The sequence below is a fragment of the Stegodyphus dumicola genome, chromosome 4 (assembly GCF_044657685.1).
Source record: "Stegodyphus dumicola isolate Sdum_Otavi_A_Nest chromosome 4, ASM4465768v1".
In the NCBI taxonomy this organism is placed as follows: Eukaryota; Metazoa; Arthropoda; class Arachnida; order Araneae; family Eresidae; genus Stegodyphus; species Stegodyphus dumicola.
In genome coordinates this window covers 74,914,670-74,932,917 of record NC_140771.1, presented here as the reverse complement: position 1 = coordinate 74,932,917, position 18,248 = coordinate 74,914,670, and the positions used below count along the sequence as shown (strand labels likewise).

At 36.5% G+C, this 18,248-nt stretch overlaps 1 protein-coding gene across 3 annotated transcripts in view; it reads left to right on the top strand.

Annotated features, from left to right (window-relative positions):
* Brms1 (breast cancer metastasis-suppressor 1-like protein) overlaps nt 1-18,248 on the top strand; it is a 76,304-nt gene that overhangs the window by 2,024 nt on the left and 56,032 nt on the right. For all 3 annotated transcript variants that reach the window (XM_035372389.2, XM_035372390.2, XM_085815095.1), the window contains exons 2-3: nt 10,874-11,019; nt 18,131-18,221. In XM_035372389.2, coding sequence (XP_035228280.1) covers nt 10,887-11,019; nt 18,131-18,221 — 224 coding nt within the window. In that variant the 5' untranslated portion in view covers nt 10,874-10,886. The remainder of the gene's footprint in view (nt 1-10,873; nt 11,020-18,130; nt 18,222-18,248) is intronic.

Here is an 18,248-nt window from a genome sequence, read left to right as displayed (position 1 = left end):
GGTAGCTAAGTTTTTAACTTAATGTACTACTCGATATTTAATAATTTTTTTATAATTGTGTGTTCTAAGCTAGAAATGGTATTATAATTTCGTGAATGAATGTTTTCTACATGTACCATCACACATACTTATTGTTCCTATCTGCATACATGTATCAATGTTTCTTTTCTTGTCTTCATTCTGCGTTTGTTGTAATAGATAAGCTGTAGTTATCCATGTATTTTTGCACAACCTACCATAAAATGCTTTAAAATTCAAATAAAGTTATTTTTATGATTATTTTTTAGAGTCATTTTTGTCAATTTCTACTTTTGTCTCGTGTTCTTTGGGATATATAACTTATTGGAAGTTCAAAAACAATTTTTATTTCAGAATTTGTAACAGGAAAAAAAAATATGAAGAGCTGATTAAATGATCATAATTTTATTTAGTTAAAAGAAAATTTCGTTCTAGTGTAGAATTGGGTGCCCCTTCGATTAGCGACAATTTAAAAAAAATTTTGGCGATTAAACCTCACTTCTGGTTACGATGATAGTTTTAACTTTGTTTTAGCTTCCTGATTTTATTTAAATGAAAATAGATTAATGTGTACATGGACAAATTTAAGGCAGTGCACAATGCCTAGTTTTTGCAGTTCTAGGTTATATTTTTAAGTGAAAACAGATTGATGTATACATGGACACAGAGTTTGTACAATTCTTTGACTTGTTTTGGTTTTTCATAGCGTCCACCTTGAAATTGTGCCTTCTTGGCATCAAAAAACAAGGGGCACCCAATTGCAAACTTTTACCGAAAATTTCTGCTGCTTCATAGAAAAAGGAGTGCAGAGAAAGATTTTTCTCCACTGCTTTTGTGCAATGGCACATACTCACAGTCCAGCTTAGTGATTTGTGAAAATAGTAGTGAGAGGCCCTTGAAAATGTTCGAGCTGTTATATGAAAAAATAAACAATCTGTTGGTTAATGGAAACTGAACATTAATTTAAAGATTCATATTTGTTCCTGTTGATGCTTTGCCAATAATATCACTTATTGCTTTGCCTTTCTGTGAACACTGGTAACTTTAGAACCTCTTTTAAATTTTTCTGGAAATAATGTATTTTTTATTTCATTTTCTTTTCTTTATTATCAGTACTGTTAAGGTAAACGGGCAGCTTTTTTTTTATTTAGAGCAAGCACACATCTGCATTACATTTTTTTTTTTTTTTATTATCCCTTTTTTCACAAAAAGTTCTCAGAACAATGTTATTATGCCCAGTGTTAATTTTTATGCATTTTGCATCATTTCTTTACTAAATATGCCCAGATAAGAAACAGATTATTTTGAGGAAATGTGGTATTCTAGCAAAAGTTGCGAGTGTTCCAATTCGTGCACAATAAAATTGTGCATAATAGAATTTTAATGTTAAAGTAAGGACTGGGAGTTTGTTCTTAACAATATATCATATCGTTATGATATGTTCATATGTTCTTAACAATATATCATATCATTATGATATGTTCATACAGAGATGTCACATGGCTTCTCAACTAATGGACGATAAACTGCAAAAAGCAGTAATCAGTTTGATCCAGGTGCCAGTATTCCTCTATAATAATAAAACACTATAATCGATCTGCCAATATTGAAAATATGTTTTATTACCAAAGGCATCAGTAGTTTGGTGATTATATTAGCAGACATGGTTAATCTTTGGATTATGGTAACTTGGTGAAAATTTGGCGACCAACCCTGCTACAGCAACCTGCTAGTCTTTGTTTGGACGCCATTTTGTTTTCACAAAGTAAAGGCATTTTTTTTTACTCAACATTTTTTTTCCAACAATCTGCTAGCTGAATTACGCTTATGCTAGAACTTTTATGGAACAAAAGTGCTTAATCATGACGAAGATTAGGTGCGAAATTGGGAGAAAGTGCAGAATCACAAACTGCTTGCCGCATTTTTAAGAATTGCACATACATGGTACCCATGTACACGTCAACCTATTTTCACTTAAAAAACATCCCAGAATTGCGTAAAAATGGCATTGGGCACACTCTTGACTTTATCCATGTACACTGCTAAAGTCCTAGCTAGTAACCTCTATCGCCTTACCAAAATGTCACCAAACTACCGATTACCATATTCCAAAGATTAGCCGCAGACATTACCCAAGCATTTTTTTAAAAATAAATTTTTCTCCTTCTTATTTGTAAATTATTTATATAACTTGAATCAAGACGTTTGTGTAACTGAGTAACAGCAGTACCATCAAATAAAATATATTCAATTTTTTAAATGCTTGAAGGTAATTATGTCAATTTTATGAGTATTTATGTCATAGTAATGATAAACGATCAAGTATAGTATCAGATTGATGAATAATTTTAATAAAGAAAATACATATATTTTTTGTAAGCTAACATATTACGTGTACATATTTAGATATTTTATGCATGTAATATAAAATATTTAGCCATGTTTTCTGCATAAAAGTATAAGTCTGGCATTTAATGTGAAAATATCAAAGTATCTGCATAAGAAAACCTCTTTGTTTTAAAATCTTGCTAGTAACATAATTCAAAAGTTCTGGTTTTGAGTAAACTTTTATATGGAAAGGAAAAATTCGTTATTCTTGATTTAGAAATGATAGGAAAGTTTGAGCATAACTGCAGTTCCAGTGAATGTGGTGCATTTCATCCAGTTGCATAACTAGGGTGGGCCAAGGAGGGACATCTGTCCCCTGGTGCAGCATCCAGGAGCAATAAATTGATGTTCTCAAATTTTAGAATGAAATGTTTTCCATTGTTGATACACAAAAAGGGGCGCAAAATCTTCAGTTCTCCTCAGGCGCTGAAAACCCTAACTATGGCTTTGATTTCATCTTGCTGAGAAACAGAGATAAGGAATTCATTTACTGAACACCATTTGTCAATCTGTGGTCCATAGACCATAAATGGTCCTATAAACCTGCCCTTTTGGTCCTTGCAGATAAATACCAAAATGTAAGTGTTATAATATATGCTGTAAAAATTGCTGTTGAAAGGAAGAAGAGCAAGTTGATCCACATCTCTTAGTGGATGTATATGTTGTATGCATGCATACAAGTATGTACATATGTATGTGTGTGTACACACGTATGTGCACACAATACAATAATTATACATGTGTACATACATATATTTTTTAATCTGGTCCTAATAACAGAAGAGTACTGAGCATTCTAATTTGTGAAAGTGGTCCCCAATTGAAAAAAGTTTGATAAATGTGATCTAAAGTATACAGTTTGTTTAATGTATACATATTGAAGCAATTTAATTAAAAATTTTTATTTAATACAGATTTGTAATGAGTTTATTTAAAATAAACAGGAATTATAATATTCAGTACTTTTCCGTTTCTCCGGCGAAAATCTCGCCAAATTGAAACAAATTAAAATTCAAGCTTGTTTTTTTTTTTTTTTTTTTTTATTTCCAGGGTATTGTAGATTTTATTTCTCCTTGTTGTATTCTCAATTACATATATATTTAATTAAGGAGTTGAGTTACATGTGTTCCTTCATTAAGTTCATTATTTAATTAAGGGATGGAAGTAGTATACAATATTTAATTCAGTTTCAGATGTTTTATTAGAAATGTAGGAGTTACTGTATTGTTAAGCCCTTCTGAAGTAATATTCAGTTCATTGCTTTAAACACTAGTTTCTTTCAGATGTGACCTAGGTTCAAATCCTGGGGAATTGACTGGTTACATGGAAATTTTTGTGATTTTCTTCATGTATTAGGTGAATGTCAGTTTACTTTAGAAAGTCATCCATGAAGGCATCTCTTCCCTTGGGCAGATAAGCTTAGTATAAATTCTCATAAACCAGAGCAATCTATTGCTGTCTCTCAAACCAAGAAGTTGAATGTGTACATTATATTTCATTAGTTATATATAGTAGTAGTTTAAATGTGTTAATTCAAAACATCATATATAACTAATGCAAACTAAATTCATATTACATTTTTAAAGTATTATATATGTTAAGGCCAGTACAAGAGATTTTGGAACTTTCCTGCCAGCGAGGGTTTTATACAAGTTTCTCTTTAAAATTTCTATCTTCTAGTATGTGCTATGTATATAATCTAATGTATCATGAGCAGTCATTTAATTTTAAAAACAAAAATCAAGAGTTCTGATTCATTTTACTTTTTTATATATTAACAGTTTTTAAGAACATTTAATTTTTTTTTGTAATTAATTATGTATTAAAAACTGTAATGCTGTATTAATTAAATTGTATAATAATTTCACTGAAATAAATCTAAACTAGCTAACATATGTTTACTTAATTCAAAACTGTAGTATATATACTCATTTTCAAAATTTAAAATAGGAAAAACTATTATAATTTGCAGCAAAATTTTACATCTGGCCTTTTCTTGATTTTACAGTATTATGCTGCAAATCTTAATTTGAAAATATTGTTACGTGCGTACGGGTTCGTTATGAAATGAATGCACAAGTCCGATGAAAAATGAACACAAATTTATTATTATCACAACAAAAATGCTTAATTTTTCTCAAATTATCATGCAGTATTACAATATCTCACAGTAGTTATCTTTTAACTACTCAAATGTCCAATAGAACGTAATTCAAAATAGCTAAAGAATGCTAATCCGCGAATTCGCTACAATCAACAAGAGCAGTTTTCTAAACAACAACAAACTAAGCAACTACTACAAACTGAGATGTTTTCCTCCTTTTATAAGATTTTAAAATTACACGCTAGAATTTTCCAGTACTTTCTTGAAATCAAAAAGAGATATTTATTTATTTAATGCACGCGCTCTTGTATTTTCAATTTTCCGGCTTAGCTTTCTTTTAATATTCGTCACGCGCTGCACTGCGCAAGAAATAAAACCATTTAATTTATAATTGAACTAGCATTATCTTTTTAAACATCAAATTCGTAACACTGCCCCCTTCTCAAGGACTGCACGTCCCGGGCAGTACAATACCTGGACGGGAAGCCAAACTTACAACTGTGGCGTAAATGCATTAATAAGCATTACATTACAATAATAAACAACATGAAAAATAAATGCAATAGATAACTTAAACAAATGCTCTCAAATACAAATCAAATACTAAATGCAAATCAAATACTAAATACAAATCAAATCAAATACACATTTAAAAACAAAAAGGACCATGGTCTTACACTATTTACAATTATTTACATTACGTACTATGGCCATAGTAATGAGCTAACCTGTCGTAATGAACGACTTTAGGTTTAGAGTTCGAAGACTTACGAATCCGAACCACGACGTAATTCAGTCTGTTTAGGACTGTGTATGGGACATCCCAAGGTGACTGTAATTTCGGACAAAGTCCTTTCCGTCGAGTCGGATTCCACAATCACAACTTGTCTCCTTCGTGGAATTTATGTTCAGTAGCTCTTGTGTCATATCGGGTCTTCATCTTCTCCGTTGCCAAGTTGACTCGCTCTCGTGCAAAGTTGTGCATCACTTCAAACCGGGCCTGGAGATCTTGAATATATTCCTCAGACGATGAAGGAGCATCCGGAGGGCGGCCAAACATTAGATCACAAGGCAGACGAAGATCACGACCAAAGAGCATTTGTGATGGAGAATAGCCGGTAGTCTCGTGGACAGCACTGCGATAAGCCAGTAAAAAGAGTGGTAATTTCTTGTCCCAGTCCTGTTGGTTTCTGGAAACCACTAATGAGAGGTTATTAAGGATGGTTCGATTGAACCTCTCTACCATGCCGTCCGACTGGGGATGCAATGGTGTCGTTTGAGTTTTGTCAATGCCGAGTAGTTTGCATAGTTCTTTAATTACTGCCGAGGCAAAATTCCTTCCCTGATCGGAATGTAACTGAAGAGGCACTCCGAACCTGGAAATCCAGTGCTGTATCATTACCTCAGCTACTGTGACAGCCTCTTGATCAGGAACAGGGTACGCTTCAGGCCACTTGGTGAAGTAATCAATGACAACGAGTATGTATTTGTTGCCATCAGCAGTTCGTGGCAGAGGTCCCAAGATGTCAAAGGCAATACGTTCAAAAGGCGCCCCTACGTTGTAACGTTGCAGCTTGCCTCGGCTGCGTCTCTTCGGTCCTTTCTGACCTGCACAGGCATCGCAGGATCGGCACCACTTTTGCACGCCATCCTTTGCATTATTCCAGTAAAAGCGCTCACGAACTCTCTGTAAGGTCTTCATTATTCTAAAGTGACCTCCTGTAGGGCTGTTATGTAGTTCTTTAAGGACATCAGGAATGCGGGATCTTGGAAGTATCAGCTGCCATCGGAACGTCTTCCCATCATCCGATTCGAATTTGCGGTATAAGACTCCGTTTTGAATGTGAAGTGAATCCCAGAGTGCGCAATACTGTTTGGTTGTAGGACTACAGATAGAAATGTCCTGCCAGGTAGGTTTTCTGTTTGATGACTCCATTAAATCAATTATGGGTTTAATGTCGCGGTCTTCCAGCTGGTCTTTCCTGACTTCATCATCACTCCACGGTTCTCGATCAACCGATGTTGATGTTGTAATTTGTCTTGCAACCGGAGTCAGCAGCTCGTATTTCGCTTCCACCCTGGAACAATATCGGCAGCTTTCTTGGCAAGGTCTTCTAGACAAGGCGTCGGCATTTCCGTGTGATGATCCCTTATGATGACGGATAGTGATGTCATATTCTTAGAGTCTCTGTATCCACCTCGCTATTTGACCCTCAGGATTCTTGAAATTTAAAAGCCAGGTCAATGATGCATGATCGGTGCGGAGCAGGAATTTTCTGCCGTATAGATAGTGATGGAACTCTTCTACAGCTTTGACTATGGCGAGCAACTCTTTCCTGGTGACACAATAATTCCTCTCCGGTTTAGACAGGCACTTGCTCCAGTACGCCACTACACGTTCTTGGCTGCCTATTTCTTGGGACAAAACAGCACCGACACTTTCATGGCTCGCGTCGGTGTCAAGAATAAATGGCCGGTCGAGCTGAGGATACATCAGGATTGGAGCAGATGTTAAAGCTTCCTTTAAGTTGTTAAATGCATCCTCGCATTCTTTTGTCCACAAGAATCTTTGCTTGCTCTCTGTCAGCTTGTGAAGGGGTCTTGCGATGGAAGAAAAGTCCTTCACGAATCTCTTATAGTAGGTGAAGCTCTAGGAAGCTTCTCAGCTGTTGGACATTTTCGGGACGTTTCCAGGATTTAACCGCTGATACCTTTTGAGGATCCGTGCGCACACCTTCTGCAGAGATGACATGTCCCAGGTAAGTCACTTCCTTTCGGAACAATTTCCATTTAGCGGGACTCAGCTTCAGATTGGCTTCTTTCAGTTTCTGAAGCACCTTTCTAAGATTTTCTAAATGTTCTTCAAAACTCTTTCCGACGATCTCCATAAGACGTTCGAATGTTGCCGGCGCATTACACAGTCCAAACGGCATCACCTTGAATTGCCAAAGCCCTTGTCTCGTAGTAAATGCCGTCTTTTCTCGGTCTTCAGGCTGTATTTCTACCTGCCAATACCCACTCTTTAAATCAAGTGTTGAGAACCACTTGCTTCCAGAGAGAGTGTCTAGAATGTCGTCAATTGTAGGAAGAGGGTAACTGTCTTTCTTCGTAACCTCATTCAACCGGCGATAGTCGACGCAAAATCTTGTTGAGCCGTCTTTCTTTCTGACTAAAACGATGGGAGATGCCCAAGGACTTACTGAAGGCTCGATGACATCGCCTTCTTCCATATCTTTTAACAGTGTTCGCACCTCTTCCTGTTTAGCAAACGGTAGACATCTTGGATGTTGCTTGATCGGGGGATGATCGCCGGTATCTATTCTATGGCGTGTCAAACTAGTTCGACCCACGTCAGAAGACGAGCGCAAGAAAACAACTTGAAGATCTTTAATGACGCGATCGGCAGCATTCCTCTCTTTATTGTTTAATTGCGCATTCTGCAATAACTCCGATGTAATGCTCTCTGAGGATACGGACTCTTAAATGTTACTCTTTCTTTCAATGCTGGTTACTGGAGTACATGCTGCAACCACTTCACCTTTCTTAATAATTCTCCCCTTCTCAGTTACATTGGCGACTCTCACCGGGATAACCGTTCTGGATAGGTCGACGAGTGTTGAGGCTACTAGTACTCCTTTTGGGCTATTACAGTTATTGGGATATTCTATGATGCCGTAGCGGAAATTTTTGTTTTCGGCAATGGATCCAGGAAGTAAAATTTCTGTTTTTGCCGGTATTGTGATTTTGTCTTGTGCTATGATTTTATGAACAGATTTAACTTCTTCATCATTAACTCCAAATAACGCCATGTCCTCAGATGTAGAATGCAATTCGTTATTTTTAAAGTCCAAGGAAAAATTGTATTTCCTTAGAAAGTCCAATCCGAGTATGCAAGAATCAGTGATCTCTGCTACATATGGCGTGTGATGGTAAGCGGCACTTCCAAACATGATGTTAACTTTTACTTTTCCATCGATGTCGATCTTCTCACCGGACACAGTCTGTAGGGTAATGCAGGGCAGCGTCCAGATAAGTTTGCTTCCCAGTTATTCAGCCAAATCTTTTCGGATGATGGTAACGTTGGCTCCTGTATCTATCGTCATATTGCAGGGAACTCTATTAATATGTCCTATTATGAAAAGTCCATTACTGCCGCCTCTCACTGCAGAAATCTGAAGTGCTTTAAACTGGGGCTTTTCATCATCTGGCAACCTCCGCCCCACAAGATGGCCACTAATTAGTTTCCCTGCTGTTTGTTAGGAGCAGTTTTAACATTCGTACCCTGGGGTGTTCTGCAGTTTCGTCGTATGTGTCCTTCAGCACCGCAGTTCCAGCACTTTACGGTCGGTTTCTTGTCACCAATATTCCGTCTCAAGGCGTTCAGTTGTCTAGTTAGATCGTCTAGACAAGCAGTGACTTGATCCCCTGGCTCCTGGACTTGAGCAGCTCTGACTGGATGGCGGTCTCGACGGGTGGCTTGCTGGGCTGCCTCGAATTTCATGGCGTACACTAAAGTGTTTTTCAGATCTTTAACATCCGCCATTCGCAGTGCTTTCTGTATTTCAGGGTCCCGGATGCCATCGATGAAATATTGCAGGGACAGAATTTCCCTTGTTTCTGTCGGGCACTCCGAAAAGGCGTGATGTGACAGCCTTTCAACATCCGTGGCGAGCTCCTGAAGTGTTTCGGTGAGCTTCTGTTGACGGGATTTTAATTGGAGTCTGCTGTAGTCTTTTAAACATTTCTCCCCGAAGCGCAGCTCCAAGGTGCCGGACAGAGCTTTGAAATCTAACCTTTTGTTTTCGGGAAGAGTCTGAAGGATATCCGCTGCGTCGGCTCTTAAAGAAGCGGCAAGATGACAGGCCTTAGCTTGGGAATCCCATCCATTCGCATCCGCCACGATGGAAAATTGTGTCTTGTACACCTGCCAGGAGGTCTTCCCATCATATGTCGATAGCTTTAGAGAGGGATGGGTAGAAATTTTAAACCATCTGAAGTGCTCCCTGCGGTCGCTACGAATTTCTTTAAAGTGTCAACTTCTTTGGCGACGACAGCAGAAATTCTGTCTTCGATTTGTTGTTCAATATGTCCTTGGAGGGCAGAAACTCTTTCTTCAATTTGTTGTTGGAAGGCCGAAACTCTTCCTTTGACTCGTCGCTCCACAGCCGACACTCTATCTTCTATTTCATCTTTGACAGAAGAAACCTTTTCTTCAATTTGCCCGACTTTATTTTTGACAGCTCCTATTCTGTCTTCCATAGCCTCAAATTTACTTTCTATTATGCAGGTTATTTCTCTTTTCATTTCGTCTTGACCTGCTTCAATCTTTTCTTGTACAGCTTTTATGTCTTCTTTAAAAGTTACTTGACCAGTTTCCAACTTTTTGTGAATGGCTTCCATTTCCTTTTTAACGGATCTCATCTCTCCTTCAACGGAATCTTGGCCCAATTTCATTTCTTCCTTAATTTCTTCTTTAAATGAGGCAAAGGCTGATATTAACTGCCTTATTTGCTCTTCCATCGCTCTTGTTATTGCCATTCAAATCCCACTCCTGACACCAAAAATTGTTGCGTGCGTACGGGTTCGTTATGAAATGAATGCACGAGTCCAATGAAAAATGAACACAAATTTATTATCATCACAACAAAAATGCTTAAATTTTCTCAAATTATCATGCAGTATTACAATATCTCACAGTAGTTATCTTTTAACTACTCAAATGTCCAATAGAATGTAATTCAAAACAGCTAAAGAACGCTAATCCACGAATTCACTACAATCAACAAGAGCAGTTTTCTAAACAACAACAAACTAAGCAACTACTACAAACTGAGATGTTTTCCTCCTTTTATAAGATTTTAAAATCACGCGCTAGAATTTTCCAGTACTTTCTCAAAATCAAAAAGAGATATTTATTTATTTGATGCACGCGCTCTTGTATTTTCAATTTTCCTGCTTAGCTTTCTTTTAATGTTCATCACGCGCTGCACTGCGCGAGAAATAAAACCATTTAATTTATAATTGAACTAACATTAGCTTTTTAAATACCAAATTCGTAACAATATATAAGTGTGAAAAACTGTTTTTCGGGCAGAATGATTTTTGAAGCAGACTGATTTCTTTTTCAAATCATTTAATGTATAATTGTACCTTAATTTTATTTTTTATTTGTTTGCTTTGTGAAATTCTTCATACTATATATGTACAAGCATATCTATATGCCTGAGTAGAAAGAAGTACCTACTATATGCCTGAGTACAGAAGTAACTTTGAATGATTGAATGATAAAAAGTAGACCCAATATCTGTCTGAATCTCTTTATTTGATATATGCATTAATAACAGATAAAATTTTTTGCTTTAGCTATATCATTAAAATGCCTGGTGTAAAGAGTATCCATGAAAGTGATAATGAAGATCTTGATCAAGAAACCGCAGAAAGTGAAAAAACTAGCAACGATGAAAGTGATTCAACTTCAGGATCTGGTTTAGATGATGATGACAGTTCAGGTTTTTTTTTTTTTTTTTTAACATTAGTTCAGCTTTATGTTCTATTTGATATAAACCTATGATATTTGCTCATGATACAGTCAAAAGTCTTTAATCCAGACTCATCGGGACTTCGGCGATTCCGGATTATAGATCATCAGTTTAAATCTGGTTAGATGGCATGCAGAAATTATAAAATTAAAAATATGAAACCGTAATTTATAAAATAATGAGCAATTATGAACTAAAGGGTATCAAAATTTACAAAAAAAGAAGCTTAATATTTATTTGTTTACTTTATTAAACATTTCTTTCAACGCGCGCATGCATAAAGCATACATTGCGCATAGCCGAAATTAGAAAATTGCAACCAGAAAACTATTTGATTTGTATTCGTGATATTTATAATGACGAGGAATTTGATTTAAATCATATCAAAGACGGATTACTTCGAGATGAAATACTACATTTAGTAAGGAATTATAAGCCGAATAAAATAAAAACATCTGCCCTGAAAATAACGATAGTGCTGACACATCAACTTCCAGTTCATTGCACGCTGCGACGTCCCCCCCCCTCGCGCAGAGCAGCTTGAAATTGATAAACAGATTTTGGAACGGTTAGATAAACAAAGGATATGCCTTTATCCATTTTTTGTAGCAATTCCACTTTTTGTTTGATGGACATCGAAACAAACTTTCGTTTTGTAGATCCTTTGGGAGCTCCAGCATCGGAAATTCTATTTGAGATAATCGAAAGTTCAAGCTTACTTTTATAAAATTGCTCTTACAGTCTGCAAAAAATAATAAGCCGGATCCAATTCGAAGATTAAGGAACAACGCAATCTGCAACATTAACTGAAATAGATAATTAGATAATTTTAGCTTATACCGTCCATTATACATTAAACACGCACGCGAAAACGGATTCTGAGCTTGCGCAGTCGTAAAGGTCTTGCGCGCATGCGCAGAAAGATTTTAGCTTTGAGGTCCAGATTATAGATCATTCCGGATTATGGGTGTCCGAATTAATGACTTTTCACTGTATTAACCTTTTAATATATTTGCTACAGATACTTATTAGATGTATTAATGTAATCTCTTTAGTAAATGTTGCCAAATTTTCAGAATGCTTAGATTATAGCAACCATGCCAGTTTTTCTGTTTGAACTAGCATTGTTGCCATTTTCTATATGTGTTCTTTTTGTTGTATTCCAAGTTTCAACAGTTTTTAAAACTGGCGTAATTTTCTAACTAGATTTTAAAATACATGTTCGTAAGATTTATCTGCAATGAAAGAAGATACAGCAACATTTCTACAGAAATAAAATATTTTGCCATAAAATTGCTTAAAATAACAGTTGGTTTTGAATCTGTTCTCAAAGATTGTCACAAAATTTAGTAGTTGTCTGTTATCAGGATCAGATTCGGAAATGTATGTATGCACACATGTATGGATGGCTGAATGTGTCCATATGTTCATGTAAATATGTATGTGTATGTACGTACACATGCATGCATGCATGCATACATACATATCTGAATTCTATCCTGGTAACAGAAGATGGCCCAAAATTTCTACCAGAATGAAAGAAAAAATATGTGCTTGTAAATAGGATTTATTGATTGATTTTTTGCTGGTGAATGCTTAGAGTGTAAAATATGTATGTAATAAAGAGTTTTTGCAATTACATGTCATTATTTGTTTTCTTCTGTAAAACATTGCCAAACTCTGCTTAGGTGGGGTCACTGGTTTTTATAATTTTTCTGTAACCTTTTCAGATTAGTTTTAAAATAACATTTTTTAAGAAGTCATATTAAATTGGTATAACGGGGAAGGAAATTTTGTAGGAACGAAATTTTCATTGTCATCCAGAAATATTTCCTGTAAATGAAACCTCAGGTTAAAAGTAGAGATTATTATTATAACTGCAATATTGGTAAATTTTAAAAATATGTTGTAGGATTAAAAAATTCCTGGACTGAGTCTATAACATAAAAATTTTTTGCAGTAGTGAGACTATGAGAACTTTTTTGTGTTACAATGTTCTCCCCCTTTTCTAAAAGTGGTTTATCCCAAATAACATGGTCGAAAGCTCGCAGCAATAGCGTTTTTTTGTAGGTACATTTAGTAATTGGTGATAGAAAGAAATGGCGTCAGTTGAGCAGAAAATCAGTATAAAATTTTGTGTTCGCTTGGGAAAGAGTGGTACAGAGACTTTCAAAATGTTGAAGCATGTGTACGGAAGTGAAACATTATCGAGAGCGCAAGCTTTTGAGTGGCATACCTTTTCGCAGAAGGCAGGGAAAGTGCCAAAGACAACGAACACTGTGGTTGTCCCATGACTTTGTGCACCGATAACATCAAAAAGTTGTTTGCACAGTACATGCGAGCAGGCAGCAAACAATCTGCCAAATAGCAGAATCAGTTGGGATACCAGAGGCCACATGTCAGCGGATACTGACTAAGGATCTTAACATGCATAGGGTGTTATAACATATCGTTCCCACATGTTAAATGTAGAATAAAAGGGAATTTGAAGGGAAATGGCGGGAGACTTAATCTCGGCTGTCGACAGAAATCCTTCCCTACTTGGCAGAATTGTTACTGTAGATGAGAAATGTTGTTTTTTGTACGACCTGAAAACCAAGAGAGCATCGGCAACGTGGAAATCGCCACAATTTCCACGGGAGCAGACATTCCAGCAAGATTGCCCTAAAGGAAAGGTCATGCTAGAGATATTTTTTGATATCCAGGGCATTGTGCATCTGGAATTTATCCCTGAAGGACACACTGTGAACAAAGAACTCTACGTCGAAATCCTGCGTCATTTGCGTAAGTCAATCCGGAAGAAGAGACCAAACGGGGGGCCTGAGCTGTCATGAGTGCTGTTGCATGACAACGCTCCTGCTCACTGATCCCTACTCATCAATGACTTTCTTGCAAAAACGAAAACAACTGTCTTGCCTCATCCTAGTTACTCACCTGATCTCGCACCCTGCGATTTCCTCCTATTTCCTGATCTGGCAAGACGCTTGCAGGGTCGTAGATTTCAATCTTTAAATAAAGTTAAATGTGCATCGCAGGCTGAATTAAAGGACATGTGATGCTAAAGCAAAGTTTAAAGTTTAAAAAAAAAACTAAACATTTAGCAGTAGTAGCAATAAAAGCTCCCTGAGATATCATGTTGTGCAGACATTGAAGACAATAAAAGGTTTTGAACTTAACCAATTTATTAACAATATTATAAAGAATAAAAACACAGAAAATAAATTTCAACAATATCAGAGTCTTAGGAAAAATATAATATAACCATCATTCATCAAATAATATTTTTACCTGGTCTCCAAAACACTGGCATTCAATACAAACAAAAATATCCTAAACATTAATTATGCGGCCTAAAAATGAAGTTGGCTACACAGTCAAAACGTCCCTGATCAATGGTTGAGAAAACACCTGAAATTTTAAATGAAGTTCTTGAAAGCACTTAAAATCGGCCTAACTCCGTTTGCACAAGGAATCGCCGCTCACGTATTTTAAATGCCATCTTCATTGAAGAACATGGATGCCGCCCACGGCAGTCACTCACATGGTAGAAATCTCTGGAACCAAGGAACTTTATTCTGGAACAACCATCTTATGGATATCAACCAAGGAACTCATTCCGAAACAATCATCCCGCGGACAGGCACCAAGGAACTTTATTCAGGAACAGTCATCCCGCAAACCGGAACCAAGGCACTTTATTCACCGAACTGCATGCATCCTTCTGAAGGGGCTGGAAACCGCTCACTCAAGTGCCAGGAAAGCAGGAACTAGAAGGGCTGAGCCAGAGCGACGCGAGATACTTATAGCAGAAGTAGGCATGACGTCATCTCACGGCAACCAATCAGCTATCGGCACGAATCGGCTTTCCAGATGATGTAACATCACTTTCGTTTTTGCATCTCAATTAGGTTGAAACAGTCCGTTCTCAACGCAAACAGTGGCAGTAAGAAAAAGAAGTAGAAGTAACTACTATATTACATTAAAATAAGAACTAAACTAAATAAACATTTCAAGGAGGAGAGATGATGCAGTAAAAAGTTTACAAAACAACATGGTCAAAAATGAATTCCAGACATGCTTTGATGAATTTTACAGGTGCTGGGAAAAGTGTGTTGTTGCACAAGGGTCTTATTTTGAAGGAGGATGTGTTTCTGCAATTTAATTCATAACATTTTTTACGTTATAGACCCAGTCCGGGAACTTTTGAATCCTACCTCGTAGTCTGTGCATTATGCCAGAGAAGCAACATTCTCCTCCTCCTTCCCCCGAATTGAGAAAATTGTTTGAAATGTTAATGTTTCGGCTTACTCCTAGTATGCAGTGCACATGGGATTTGGCCATTTCTGGCGACATTAAGATGAGCAGTAAACGAATTATTTTGGTTTTGGCGACAACTTTCAAAATCATGCCAATGCCGTACCATGTACTAGGATTTTACCAATGTTTCTTATAAAGTAATATCAATCATCAAATGTTTTTAATATACGAACAAATATTTTGTATATTAAAAAGCATATATTTTTGTGTGTATGTAATAATTCTGTTATTTGAGTCCTGTTTAATATTCTAACTTCATGTTGGTAGTCAAATATAAGAATATAATCTTTATAGCTGTGTTATACTTGCAAGCTATGAAAATGAAGTATTTAAAAAATTTTGCTGTAACTTTTCTAATGCTATACAAGGCATATTTGGAAACTAAGTACCGTTGTGAAAAAAAAAATAGTAAAACAATTTTTTCGAATCCCATTTTATTTTTACATGAAAATACACGTCTTAAACTATTTTTCAACATAGTTTCTGCCAATGATCAAACACTTGTCATAGCGGGTGACCAGTTTTTGTATACCATCGTCAAAGAAACTTCCCGCCAGTTTCGATAACCATGACTCCACAGCATTTTTCGTGTCATCGTCAGATCCAAAGTGCTTGCCACCAAGCTCACGCTTCATGTGCAGGAACAAGTGATAGTTGGACAGCGCCAAGTCCGGGCTGTACGGTGGGTGATCGAACTGCTCCCAATGAAACTGTCGAATTAACGATTGAGTGACACCAGCAGTATGGGGCCGAGCATTGTCATGGAGCAACACAATTCCATTATTGAGCATTCCTCTTTGTTTGTTTTGAATGGCACGCCTTAGTTTTGATAGTCTCACAATATCGTGCCGCATAAATGGTTTCACCTTTGGAAAGAAATTCAGTAAGCAAAACGCCTTTCCTATCCCAGAAGACAGTGCACATGATTTTTTGTGAGCGACATTGTCACTTTGAGCTTTTGTTTTTTCGGAGAATGAGTGTGTCTCCACTCCATCGATTGTTGTTTCGATTCTGGTGTGAAATGACACACCCAAGTTTCATCACCTGTCACAAATTTGGTTTAAAACATTTTTTCCCTCATCACTGTACCGCGTGAGAAATGTCAGGGCACTACCGAGTCGCTTTGTTTTGTGAACATCAGTGAGCATTTTTGGAACCCATCGGGAACACAGTTTGCGTTAATTGAAGCGGTCAGACACAATTTCGAACAAAACAGTATGTGAAATTTGTGGAAATGCCTCTGAAAGAGTGTCATTGTGAAGCCTCTGTTCTCATGAATTGCTTCATCAACTTTCCTTACTAAATCATCGGTGACAACAGAAGGCCGACCACTCCGAGCCTCGGCGTGGACATTTGTTCGACCTGCATTAAACATTCTTACCCGCTTTCTCACCATTCCATCACTTATCGCATATTCACCGTAAACTTCTGTCACTTGACGATAAATTTAGGCTGGTTTAACATTCCTTGCGTTCAAAAATTTAATCACGGCACGAATCTCACAGTCAGCGGGAGAACTAATTGTGTTAAACATTTTGAATGTGCACAGCAAACTGAAAACACAACATAGAGCAACCAAAATGGCGACAATTGAAAGTCAGTGAATAAGAAAGACTAGTGCGCATGCGCGGGACGCCTACCACAGCGCTGCGACGGTGCTAGAATGAAACGGTACTTAGTTTCCGAATATGCTACGTAGAATACATGCTTACATTTCAATAATCAATTTCAATGCACTGAAATCTTTTTTTCTGGGTAGGAGGAAGGGAGACTTGTTTGTTTTAATAAATTAATGTATATAAATAATAAAAAATAAACAGCTTTGATTTGGTAATTTTGACTAGTAATGTGAAACAGCTGGATAGAACTTAATTCAGATATTATAAATTTAATTATTAAAAATACTTATAGATAACTGCTTTAATCAATTTTTTTTAGACGGAGTAAAAAACAGTATAACTTTCTAATTATCTGCATTCGCTGTCAGTCACTTATTCATTGGTAATTAATTTTTCAATGACAAAAGGCAACTGCCATTTTGAAAATGTTGGTGCACTAAGAATTCGATACAGGAGCAATTGATCAGTAAAACTGAAAAAACAAAAAAAAGTTAATAATAAAACACTTAACTTTTTGAGAAAGCCTCCGTCCCCCTCTTGTTTTCCCCATGTACACAGCAATCTGTTTTTGCTTAATTGCAGAGAATTGCACAAATTCATCACAGCACAGCATCGATTTTGTGCAGTGGCCCAAGCAGGATATGTACGACCAAATAGGTAGTCATATATAAATATTTTTCACCAGCATTGTTGGTTACTACATAACTATTTTGACGAGATACTGCTTTGCTTCATGAACACTTTATCCCAATTGTGAAAGTGCGGGTAATCAAAGTAATAAGTAAGCTACAAGTCTGGCTGAGAGCACCAGTTTTATACCCTTTTTTCAACTTTTGCGTCAAGTTTTGTTATGCGAAATCCAATTTTTTCTAACAGTGTCAAACTTTCATGGTTTGATTATATGCCTTATGTATCATGCACTGTTTATTAAACTTCAGCTTGAGTAATAATAAAAGATAAATAATATTTGAAAACATTTTGATCATATACGAGTTGTGAAAATGCTGTATATTAGTTTTGATGTATTAAAATCTTTTATGAATTCTAATATGTGTTAGTGTTTCAGTGTGATAAACAAATGTATAGATTTTATGTTAAATTTGATCCTTAGGTATTAATGGTTTCTTTTTCCCCCCCTTATACAGAAATGGATGAAGAGGATTGTGAAAGAAAGCGCAATGAATGTTTAGCTCAGATGGCAGAGTTAGAAAAACAGTTTGTCCACATGAAAGAACAGTTGGTGTTTTTTTTTTTTTTTAAATC